The sequence below is a fragment of the Lactuca sativa genome, chromosome 1, assembly GCF_002870075.4.
Source record: "Lactuca sativa cultivar Salinas chromosome 1, Lsat_Salinas_v11, whole genome shotgun sequence".
Lineage (NCBI taxonomy): Eukaryota > Viridiplantae > Streptophyta > Magnoliopsida > Asterales > Asteraceae > Lactuca > Lactuca sativa.
This window is the reverse complement of record NC_056623.2, coordinates 64660246-64673621: the sequence shown is the minus strand read 5'-3', so window position 1 is coordinate 64673621 and position 13376 is coordinate 64660246. Positions and strand designations below refer to the sequence as shown.

The 13376-nt window shown below is 33.7% G+C and overlaps 1 protein-coding gene across 1 annotated transcript; it reads left to right on the top strand.

The window, feature by feature from the left end:
* Positions 1-1878: 1878 nt before the first annotated feature.
* Positions 1879-4116, top strand: LOC111893047 (carbonic anhydrase Nec1). The gene is made up of 7 exons (XM_023889119.2): positions 1879-2098; positions 2257-2474; positions 2966-3072; positions 3198-3300; positions 3444-3611; positions 3708-3761; positions 3886-4116. The coding sequence occupies exons 1-7, from the start codon at positions 2008-2010 to the stop codon at positions 3964-3966; spliced, it is 822 nt and encodes a 273-aa protein (XP_023744887.1). The 5' UTR covers positions 1879-2007; the 3' UTR covers positions 3967-4116.
* Positions 4117-13376: the final 9260 nt, after the last annotated feature.

The window sequence follows — 13376 nt, the reverse complement described above, 5'->3', positions numbered from 1 at the left end:
CACGAAAAGGTGTTGAAGAGATATTATTTAAATATCTTGGACTAAAAACTTCTCGAACAAAAATCCATATTTCATGCAAGAACCTGGCCTATGACTTTTCCCCTTTTACCCTTCAACCCAAAACACAATTCAAGGGTTGGATCTCTCAACCATCATTACCTTCTTCCACAAGGTCTAATATTTACCCCCCTTAAGGCCCAAAACTTTTACACAATCGACTTCCGGCCCACAACCCTAAAATAAAAAATGATAGAAAACAGGATGTTACATGGATTATAAAGATTTTATGGAAGATAGAGATGGGGCAGTGGATGGCAGGTGCGAAGAAGGGCATTGTGGTCTAGAAAGGAATGAGATGGTGGATTTTTTTGTAGGAACCCTTTGTTCCTAAACTCCGACTTTAAAAGAATCTATCATTTTCATTGCAAACAAATAAACTTATTGTTCATACTTCCACGGATTACATATCTATATGTAATTATAGACATTTTTAGAGAAAAACAACAATCTATGTTCTAAATTAATGAAAGAGATGCAATCCGACATCTATTGTCATTTAGTATCGGTTGAAATCATATGTCGCTTAATGTTTGATTCTACTCAAATTCGATAAACTCAACCGCGGTTTATGATAAACTTCAATAAGTGTTGCAACAAGCAAAATTTGACTTTATTTATAAATTATCGATTATATATATTTAACCTAATCCGAAAGTGAAACATTTTTTATTTGAAAATGGAAGTAATATAGTTTTCTAAAATTGAAAATAGATGTGGTTGAGGATGAATAATAAGGAGGAAAGTGACAAAATTGATGATTTACAAAGGGACGGAGTTAAGATTTTATAATAAAGGGTGTTTTAATAAAATATTATAATATACTTATATTTGAATAACATAAACAAATGTATTAATTTGAAAGAGAAATTATCAAAATAAAATCATCTAAATAGAACCCATATCGATATTTGTAAAAGTCAATTTTCGAAAGACCATAAACGCTATCAAAATATTTTTGCAAGAATATAAATATGTTTTATTTTCATTTGGAAGTATCATCTACCTCATGATTATCTTATTATTATAAAAATATAAATTACAATTCATAATAATATTATCAATTACAAATTACAAAAAATTTGAATATATAATATGAATTAAAGTTACCTTGGTTTTGGTATTGATTTAAAAGAAAGTTCATAGCAGCCCCAACCAAGCCTTCATAATTGGTTACAAAAAATGATGTTTACCTAATAAAGAGTCATCTTTAGTTATTAAATAAAGAGCAGCCTTTATAATTAGTAGCAAAAAATGACGTTTACAAAATAAAGAGCTATCTTTAGTTAATAAATAAAGACCCTTGGATCTATTAGTTTACTGGACATTTGAATAAAGGGGGCTAGTAGATTTTGTGGCAGCCCTGTACATCTACAATGAAGGTATATTTGTCGGTTATCATTATAAAAACTTGAATCTAAAATAAATCCCGATTTTGACTACATCATGATCAATCAATTTCGGATCTTATTCCTAACTTTCGGAGACAATTTCTAACTTTGTGAAGGGTGTCCTTAACATTTGGACATTGGAACTTTTGGAAGGAAAACATGCTGCAGCTTTGACTTCCAAGATTTTGGTAAAACCCCGGAAACACGTGACACCACACGTTTCTCTCTTTGTAAAAAAAACAATAAACATACAAAGATTAGATATCATGTTCATTCACACTTACATATTTTATTCATAACTTTACATCCACGAAAATTACCTGTTTGCCCCTTTTTCTAGAACCATACAAGAAAATTCCACGTCATTGCACACATATTAAGGCGTTCTTATATACGATCCTCCTTATATATAGACTCATAACAGAAGCCACATTTAACATATTCCTCTCTCTTTTCTCTCTCTCACAACAGACACTACCTATCAACTCTACTCTCTCTCTCTCTCTCTCTCTCTCTCTCTCTCTCTCTCTAGATCTCTTCTCTCTCTGAGGTGCGAAACATGAAGACTATGAAATCAAACACAATTTTAGCACTTGGGTTTCTTTTATTTATATTGTTTCATCCATCACTAACCCAAGCTCAAGAAGTTGGTAATGCCCTAAACTTCGTTATATACTGGGTTATTTTTTTTTGACTTTAATAATATATAACAGAGAGCCATGGGTTGAAACTTGAAAACCCATCACTAACATGGTTTCTCCATCTTCTTGTTTTTTTAAAGTTAATCATCTTGTGTGTGAAAATGTAGAGGATGAAAGAGAATTTGACTACGCAAGAGATGGGCATATGGGGCCGGAGAAATGGGGGGAGATAAGGAAAGAATGGTCGGCCTGCAGCAACGGGACGATGCAATCTCCGATTGATATGTCGAGTCAGAGGGTGGAGATGGTGGTTACTTCTAACAAGCTGTTCAGAAACTATAAGGCTTCTAATGCTACAATCAATAATAGAGGCCATGATATTATGGTAATTTCGTTAAATCTTTCATACACTCTTGATACGATTTCCGTTAGATTTAGCAGGGATTGTTTTTGATTACTGTTATAGGATTATTATTGGTTTAGAGATAAAACCGAAACACATTCATTAACTGTAGCAACAACTGGCATTACCTAATTATTTGGTCACTTTTGACTAGATTCCCACTATCTTTTAATTAATACATATTTATATTTTTTATTAAAGCTGGGTTTTGAAATTTGAACGTTATAAACCTTTTTGAGCATTATTTACTAGAACACCATGAATTAATATACAAATATATAGATAAACCTTTTCGCTTATTGAGTGTCCTTTCATGGATTAGTATAAAAAGTTCAAGAAAAGAAAAAGTGGATTTAAATGGAACACTTTATTGTCGTCATCTTGGCTTTTCTATGATACTTATTTTATGTTGTTTTGGTGTCTTTCAATTATTGAGAGTTTTTAATAATTAAAATTATTATTTAATGTTGCAGCTTGCATGGGAAGGAGATGCGGGGTCAATTCGCATAAATGGCACCGAGTATGCTTTGAAACAAGCTCATTGGCACTCGCCTTCGGAGCATTCCATCAATGGCAGAAGGTATATATTGTGAAATATGTATATGTATATCACCTTTCAATTTGACAATTAATTAACGTTGTTACTTTTCAGAATAATTTATTACTTTTATAGTTGTTGAACAAATTCCTTGACAATATGAACAGGTATGATATGGAACTACATCTTGTCCACCTCAGCGCCGATGACAAAATAGCTGTCATTGCTGTTCTTTACAATATTGGCGCGCCTGACCATTTTCTTTCAAAGGTAGCTAAATATTTACCAGCATCATCATTTTCTATTTTCAGCCCTTTTTCTCTTTTCCTAGTTATTGCATAAAAATGATAGGAAAATAATTCCTTTAACGATAGTTTTTAAAATTATTTACATTTTCATTGAACTACTTGCAGTTAACTGTAAATATAACGGCTATGATAGACCAAAAGGGTGAGCATGGACACAGTGGAGTTATAGATCCTAAAGAGATTCAAATGAGTAATAGAAGATACTATAGATACATCGGCTCGCTCACAGTTCCTCCTTGTACTGAAGGAGTTGTTTGGACCATAAGTAAAAAGGTAAAATCACCATGCATGTTTGTAATTGTAACTGACACAAAAAGCCATTTATTCAGTATGTTTGACTAAAGATTTTTCTTTTTGTTAATTTTGTAGATAAGAACTGTTTCAAAAGATCAAGTTAAATTGCTTCGAGAGGCTGTACACGATGTAAGTATCAGCTGTGTTAAAATATTGTAAATTGTATCTTATTTTCATGTCACTTTTCTTGTTCACTATTTTTATTAAGGTATATAAAATGGATGTTAATTGATGTTTATAAATTATAATGCAGTATGCAGAAAATAATGCAAGACCAGTACAACCAGTTAACCATCGAGGCATTCGTTTTTATGGTCCAGCTTCAAGACAATGATATGAATCTATATAGATAGTCAATTTTTTGTAGTGCCTGAAAAATTCCATTTTGAGTTAATATTAATTATATCTTGATTCTTCATTTTCTCTTTGTACAATTGTACGACCATTATATTCTAGAAAAAAATAAAAAGTTGCTTCTTTACAAGTTTATATGTCCATTATGAATAACCTTTCATAAAATATCTCTCTTAGACCGCACGGAGTGCAGCTCACCAAGGGCTCGCCTTGGACGCGCCATCATCGCCGATGTTAGCATAGCTTTATTAGTTTGTATATGCATCTGTTACGGCCGGCCCATGTTTACTATGGCCCATTTTCTATACTTATGTATTCACAATTACATGGTATCAGAGCAACATAGCCTCATTACCCTTCAACCCTAAGTCGATGTTGTCTTATCAGTCTGTTGTGCAATCTCTCATCACCATTCTTCTTCCATCTGTCTTTTTTTCTTCTACCTCTCATCATGTCTCTCTCCATGAATGACAAGCCCTCATCTACAATTAATATCAAGCATGCAGTTCCTTGTGTCATGGACTTGGATCAAATGAATTATGATTTCTGGAGAGAGGTATTCGAAATTCACTACATTGGGTATTTAGTGGATGATCATCTCAAGCCTCTTGTTACTACAACAAGCGACAAAGACAAAGAAAAACCTACATAAGAATCTGATGCTACGAAGGCCACTTGGCTTCGTGTAGAGTCCATCGTGAAATCATCACTATACGACACTCACTCCATATCTCTTCGCAACATGATTTTTAAGAAGCATGCAACAGCTTATGAAGTTTGGGAAAACCTTGAAAAGGTTTTTCGTGATAACAAAGCATCCAAGGTTATTCAAGTAAATCAAGAACTCAGTAACATCTCTCTTGGTAACTCTTCTATCACATACTACTATAATAAAATCAAATCTATTGTTGATCGATTAAAACACATGGATGCCAAAGTTTTTGAAACTAACCTTGTTGCATACATGATTAATGGCTTGTCTCCAAAAAAAACTATATTGCAATTAACATATGACATCGAGATCCACCTCCATCTTTTTGGGATTCTAGATCCATTCTATTATGTGAAGAACAATAGATGGCGCAAGATGAAAAACGTGACTTCCCCATCACTCATGCTGACAATTCTTCGTCTCCCCATGCCCTTACTGTTCAGAATGATGGGTTTTCTAGGTTATAAAAAATTCATGTAACAGGAAAAACATTTAAACCCTTAAGTTCACATGCAACCTAGAAAAGATCTATGTTTTCTCTATTGATAGTAATAATCTGTGAACATCAAGAAACCCTAGAGAGGGGCTATGAAAATAGAAATTAACATAAAGATTACGGTTACATAGATTTCGATTATTATGGCAAATAATCAAATCAAACCCTCTTGAAGTTCCTTGGAAAGCAAGCACCAAAGGGATGATGTCTCTAATGACTCACACCCAAAACTAGAAACACTAGAATGAGGATGAGAGAGGAGACATGAAGGGAATTTCATTTCTATGCCTCTAGGTAATGTGGTGAACAAAATTGCATGCCAAAGCTCATATTTATAGTATAGGTAACTTGCAGACAAAACAAGATTTGAATTAATTAAAGACTAAACTGCAAATTTGGTCCCTGTGGTTATCAAAAAATGTGGATGGGGTCCAAAATTTTTTCAACTTGCACCATTGGTCCAAAATCGAATTCTATTTGTGGTTTTGGTCCCTATAAAAGCTGAAATGACTTTTTTGCCCTTTTACTTTTATTTTTGAATTTCATTACTATTTTTTTAACATTTAAATAAGGAAAAAGAAAAAAATAAAGTGGCCAATATTCTACCCACCCGTAACCCTGCTCTCATGTTTACATTCTTCATCTCTTTGACTCCCCCTCCCCCCTTCTCCTTCCTACCACTGCTATTGTCGTCTTCACCCCTTCGCTTTCTCTATGTTAAGCACATTAACCTGCAAAACTTACCAATGTTCTTCACGTTCTTCACAACCACTGATGAAATATCAAAACATAAAAAACACTTCACATGTAGATACACCTATTTACAACTTAAAATAAAACCCACCCCGCCCTGTATCTCCCCCTCTCTCTCTCTCTTAGATCTGCAAAATCCCTTTTACAACACAATTAATATGATCGATGACTACACCAAAATATCATGGAGCGGTGGGAGGTTAATCTAAACTATCCATGCTAGAAACCAACCTATAACATTTTTCGTAGCTATTCAACCTCTCCGGAAGATGGTAGAAACTGATCTCTAAGATATGAAGCACAAAAAAAACTATGAGATGTATCAGAATAATGGGGAAGAAGTAAACAAACTGATTCCCACCCCAGCTTGTTCCAGTCTCTGCCTCCTCCATTCCCTCCTCTACTCTCCCGTTGTTGGTTACCCAAACACCAACAACCAACTGAAGAGAATTGGTTCCTCAAGAATCCCCAAATTGAAGATGCCACACATAACCTAATCAGGTAAAAATGAGATTTCATCAACGGAGATAATAGTTGAAGCAAGCCCCACTTATGATTAACATAATCAAGAAACCCAAAATAGAAAAATTAGGTTTTTGTAAACAACTTCTCAAGCATTAGAACTGATCAAGATGCAGGTAATAAAGTAGAAACAATCTTCATTTTCGGCCTCTACATACCTACTAGGTGCGGGCTCTAGTCAATCGCCATTTAATCCGTATTATTTTCGATCGATTGCCTCTGTTATATGCTCCTTGGAAAACACCACCAGCTCCTCCCTCATTTGAATCATGTACATCCCTTGGGGACAACGAAATGGGTCGGTGCTGGAATCTCAGCTTTCTTGTTGGTTCTGATTTTAGTGTTTTTTGGATTTTGATTAGGTGAAGAAGTGAAGTGAAGGAGTTCGATGAGTTATCATGTTCCAAATTAGGGATACAAGGCATAAAAACAGGATAGATAGGGAAGAGGGAGAGAGAGAGAGAGAGAGAGAGAGAGAGAGAGAGAAATACACATGAGGGTACATATGGTGTGGGTGGGCCACTTTCTTTTTCTTTTTCATTTTTTTAAATATTAAAAAGAGTAAAGAAATTCAAAAATAAAATTAAAAGGGAAAAAAAGTCAATTCAACTTTTCTAGGGACTAAAACCACAAAAAGAATTCGGTTTTGGACCAATGGTGCAAATTGAAAAGATTTTGGACTCTATCCATAATTTTTTGATAACCACAGGGACCAAATTTGCAATTTAGTCTTAATTAAATAATAGATTTAATCTTAATTCAAATCATTTCCTTTTATGCAACCAGGAGGCTTCTAGAAACTCTAGGAAACCCTCCAACACCGTCCACACCATGGAAGGTTCTAGAATGCTTTTTTTTGTTCAACTATTGAACAATTATAGTTTATCCATTGCACTTTTAATTAAACCCAATTAATCCCAAATTAATTCCAGATTAATTTTGATTAATAATTAATCAACTGTAATTGATTTCACATTAATTTATTAATCATATAAATTAACAAATCAATTATTTAACAATTGATCTCATATTAATTTACTAATCACATAATAAATCAACAAATCAACTGTCTATTTCCAATTAATGTACTAATCATATAATATACTTCTCTCTCCTAATATCATTTCTAGCCATTTCTGGTCATGAGGACAACCTAAAAATGACTTTCCTTTTAATTACAAGAATATATCAATTTAGTTACTGGATTAGACACCTTAATCTAATAGTCTCCTACTTGGATAAGTCTGTAACTACAATTGCAAGTATAGACCTTGAACTAAACTAGGGATGAGCATATGGACCGGGGAACCGGCCAGAACCGGAACCGGCACCGGAACCGGAACCCGATGGAACCGGTCGGGTCGGGACCGGGACGTTATTTTTGTGGATTTTTGGAACCGGGAACCGGTAGGAACCGGAACCGATTTAACCGGAACCGGTAGAACCGGCAAAAACCGGAACCGTATGATGCTATTTTTCAAGGAGCGGTTCCAACATTTGAAGACACAACAAGAACCGGTAGGAACCGGGAACCGGTAGAACCACCGGGCCGGTTCGGTTCTTGATTTTGGCCGAAGTTGGTTCCCCGGTCCGGTCCGGTTCGGGCCGATTCCGGCCGGTTCGGTCCTTTTGCTCATCCCTAAACTAAATAATAAAGAGTGTTTTCCAAAGCCACTGTTGAACTCTGATTCAAATCAAACATTGACCCTAAGATAAGTGATCAGTTATTCCTTCGTTCTACAAAATATCACATGAACCGAGTCATCGACTGAATGATCAACCTCATGTTTATTTATTTTTTATCCCGATTTCTCAATTTGTGATCAATTTAGACTATAAAATAGAACCATCAATTTAGTCCGGACCAAGTGCCTGGTTTCCATAGATCAACTCAAATCACTAAGGGGCCCACAAATATCTCTTTTCCTTATTCAGGTAAAAGGAATAAATTACATTGACTATATAGTCATACAATTTACATATCAAACCACACATGGAATAACCCTTTATAACATCTAGTTATGAAATGTGTTTGAGCAAACCAATGTACAATTGATCTGTAAACTATGAACTATACATATTTGCTTTAAGAATATAAGATATTATTGTCTTAGAATTACTTGTGGTTGAATCCATGAAGTAATCTCTGAGAGTGGGTTTATCCAATACTTACAATCTCGATTTTCAAAGTACTTATGAATATTGTAGCAATTCCAATGGCAATGTATTAACCTCAATCGACAATCTACAATCAATTCGTGAAAATCTTAATTCACTACTTACTTCCAAAAGTATGAACGGATGTGAAATTTTGAATAATATTAAAATTACCCAGGGAAGTAAAACATGTAAAGTGAAACACAATAATACATCAATTGAATATAATATCATACATATTGATCATAAATAAATTCATATTATTTAATCACCATAACAATTACAAATTTATTCATTGTATAATGTTTTGAGTGATCAACTAACCACTTGAATTAGATAACATCAGTCATGCCATGTCATGAACATGCACATTATACCTCTCGATGGTCCTTCCTTTATGAACAGATCAACTGGACATTACTCCAATGATACAATTCCAAATTATTGTCCTTATTTAAAATGTAGTGGAATTTCATCTTTACATGTATTATCCGTCTGTGATGTCGAGGTTCTGAAGTTATAGAGACTGAGCCTTCAATATTACAAAATGTTCTACTGAAACTTGTTACTTGAAACAATTCCATGGTTATGAAGTATCAAATTTAAGGTACTCTCCTTAAATACTTCTTTTCATTAAAGTTTCCAACTCACATGTAGATTTTGCAGACATCTCCCATTATGGAAACATTTCCATATTCTCATATAGCCATCAATTTTGACCAAGAATCATCTCAATCCAAAACGTGTCACTATGGTCCTTCCAAATAATGTCATGTCTAACTATCCCTAAGAAACCAATCTTCGGTAAAACCTAAGAATGTTCTTGACAATTTGTTTAATAACACTAGTCACATGAAATTGTAATCCTTTTCACACAATGCTTATAACATTTGAAAAATAGAATAATCGAATTTATAGCATATGTAGTCGATCCTATATCTGAAGCATATGTGTCTCGATTCATTATTACAAGGGTCTACTATCTGTTGAATATCTTATAAGCTAACAACTAATAGCTAGTTTTTTAGTTAGTATGCCAAACATAGTTTTAAACTGGTTTTTAATGATTTTTTTTATTATTTCTAAATATATTCTTAATTAATTATTAGATTAAATTACATGAATGGTCCTGTAGTTTAGGATAACTTGCATGTGTGATCCCTAACTTATTTTTTTAATTCGGACGGTCCCTACTAAATGTTATTGTTACGTCTCCGATCCCTAACAGACCCTAAAAGACTATTTTACCCTTAATAATTACATTTTAATTTATTTGTTATATATTCATAATTTATATTATTATTTAAATAAAACACATCCCACCGCAATCTACCCACCTAGACCCCACACCCTTTCTTTCCCCTTTCCTCTGTTCTTTCTTCTATTTCCGTTTCATCTTCTTCTTCTTGATATAATTGTAGTGGATAGAACCGGAGAAATCGATTGGAAACCATCGTCAACTTTCTACCTCCCCAAACTATGGTCTTCCTCTCTCCACATTCCACCCCACCACCATCCTCCAGTCCTATCAGTGATCCAGAGCCCTAAAATACCACGATGTCCAACCCACCATTATGAACTCTGATTATAATAGGTGTGAAACAAAGATCCCTAAAATAAAAAAACAAGAAGCAGAAAAAAAACAAATAAAGAACAAGGGAACGTTGAAGAACAAGAGAAGAATGGGGATCAAGATTAAGAAGGTAGTGGTTGATTGTGGTCTATAAATCAATCAACCTTCAAATAACATCACAAGCAAAATAAAATCGATCTATGTGATTGTATAGCTAGTGACTGGGGCGACGTGTTCAGGTGTCTTTGTTTCATCTTTGGTTTATGGTGGGATGTCAAGTCCACCAAGCAAATTACACCATTTGTTTCCAAATAAAACGTAATATAATGGTAAAAAGGTGTATCGATTCATTGGGGAAATGGTTGTATTTAATCATCAATGCAATCTAATAGAACTAGTGTAAATAGACTAATTAACTACACTTAAACTAAAAGGGGGGGGGGGTTGTGATTGCTTGAAAACTAAAAGACTTGAATAACTAAAAAGCTTGTAATTAAGCAAGATGGTGAGATGCTCAAATATTAGGGAAAATTGGTTTACCAAGGCAATTCAACACAATGAACATTTGTGTGTTTATCATTAGGATTCAATATGAAGCTTATCATTCATCCCAAATTGGTTATAGCAATCATGAAGCATGATATGCCAAGATTCCTCATAGGTAGTATGGAGGTTGAGAAAGCCCACAACACACCTTCTTAATCAAAATCAAGGATTCAACTGAAGCAATTGAACCCAAGAAAGTTGATTAGCCTTAAGAATGAAGGAATCCCCAATTCCTAGAGGATGTCAATGTGTACACATCCAGAAATGAGTCATGATTCATAAGCTAGAGATGATTTCTACCATCATAAAGCCCTTGTTCTAAGTAAATTCAATGATTAAATGTTAAACCAAAGAAATAAACCAACAATTGCTTATTCAAGTACCAAGCTCATGATCGAAGTATTGAACAAGCATAAGAAATATGAACTAGAATCATAAACATAAGATAAATGACAATTAAGCATTAATCCTTCATAACCCACAAATATCCAAGGGTTTTAGCCAAAGTTAACCAAAATAGAGAAACTACCCACTCATGGTAAAAAAAATAGCAATCACAAAAGTGTTTTTGCATCAAGAAACTAACAATTACTTAGAAAGATGAGAAGAATGTGTATCAAGCTCCCAAAAATCGCCTCCAATGGTCTCTAATGGTGGAAAATCAAAGTATGAGCTGCTAGCCCTAACCCCCAAAGTAAATCATGAGCAAACTGACCAAAACGCCCCAAATTGTGCAGTTACGTGGGTACCCTTGCAAGCGATGCGCGACTGAGACTCCATCCTCGCAAATGATGTTGGAATGCTATTGGCTCATTTTCTCCACTACACCACCCCACTTCCTCAAGATTCCCTTGGTCCCCTCCACACCTCACATAATTTAAATTTGATCAATCATCTTAAAGCTTTAAAATATGGATAGTCCAAGCTCAAAATAAGAATCCAAGACCCATCTTCATAAGCCCGCTTCATCCAAGTCTTCAACATTTTAAGCCCAATTCCTCTTTGATGGATCCAAAAAGCCCAATGACACCTCGAAAGCCCACAAAGCCCATCTCCAAGCTAATCCACAATCGCAATGAGCTCCAAAACCCTGCAAAATACCTCATGCAAAATAGAAAGTACCTGATACGATCTATGATAAAGAAAATAAAGAATATACAATGCAATACTAATAAAAAGAGCGAAAATACTAAAATAAACTATAAAAATGAAGGAAATAAAATAAAGTATCAACTTACTCCGCCATCTCCACCAACACATCTACTCATCAATATCTGGGTTTTTATCATCAGGTTTTCGAAGACCCCTCATAATTTTTGATTTCAAGTTTCAGGGATTTTATCAGTAATTTTGATTTCTATTTAGGTTTTGATTTCAAGTTATTTTGCTATCGGTATTTGATTTTTGTTTGCTTTTGATCGTTGGTTTCAAGTTTGATTTTCATTTCAGTTTTAATTTGGATTTTGATTTAGAGTTTAAGCAGAGAAGACACAATGGTTTGATTTCAGGTGGGGGTGAGAGGAATTCTAGTTAGAGAAGACATAGTTGTAGGCGACGATGGAAGTGGACTGTAAAAATGAAATCTGTTTTGGCATCGATTCTGATTTTGATGTGGTATTCTAAATCTAGAATGGGAGGATGAGATGACGGGTCGACTGGTTGGAAAAGAAGCAGAAACTGAAGGAAATGTATCAAGTGGTATGGTTGTACCCAAACATAGAATGGATGTAGGAACGGATCACGTGGGGGTAGGGGAAGGACCCATTGCATTTTAATAGTTATATTAGCTATTATATAAGAAATAAACAAATTTAAAAATAAATTAAGAAGGGTAATATAGTCTTTTTAAGTTTGTAGGGACCAAGGACGCAAACAAAAATATATCGTAGGGATGATCCGAGTTACAAAAAAAGTTCGGGACCAAACGTATAAGTAACCCCAAACCACAAGGACCATCAGTGTAATTTACTGTAATTATTCATAACATATTTTTCTAAATTATTTTTTATGTAATTAATTTTATATTTTCCAGCTAGCTAGGATTTTCCAAATATTTTTTTTTATTATCCAACTTATAAGTTAACTTTTTCAGTTAACAACTAACATTTCAGCTAATACGTCAAACAAAACCTAAATATGTTTTTAAAAAAGATAGTTTATAAACTACTTTTGGTTTATTAAACATGAAAACTTAAAAATTCTCAAAAACTAGTTCTAGCGCGTCAAACTCAACCTTACACATATTGCTAAAAAGTTCTTACCAGTTGAGAAGCTTAATCGGTATATTTGGTATTAAAATGTGGATGGTTATTAACTTTTGATAATTATAGTTTTAAAAAAAAATTAATTTATCATCACTATGTTTCAATTTTAATTTATATCTATATGTTTTTTTAATGTAATTTTACATATTTCAAAATTTTCAAGTTACCTATGTTGAATATTTTTATACAATTAAAAAGTATAGCTTTTATTTTCCAGGTACAAACTATCAACTTCTAGTTTATATATTTTTAAGTTCTGTCATTGAATTTAAGGAGTATGTAGTTTAAAAATATATTAGATTTACTATTAAAAAAAACTACCAATATCAGCTACCAAATACGAGCTTTCAACTAAACATGTTCCACA

Excerpts from the sequence above, each read along its gene's own strand:
- LOC111893047 (XM_023889119.2), top strand. The coding sequence starts at position 2,008 with ATGAAGACTATGAAATCAAACACAATTTTAGCACTTGGGTTTCTTTTA. Across the intron at positions 3,301-3,443 it reads CTGACCATTTTCTTTCAAAG|TTAACTGTAAATATAACGGC; the intron begins GTAGCTAAATAT and ends AACTACTTGCAG. Across the intron at positions 3,762-3,885 it reads TTCGAGAGGCTGTACACGAT|TATGCAGAAAATAATGCAAG; the intron begins GTAAGTATCAGC and ends ATTATAATGCAG.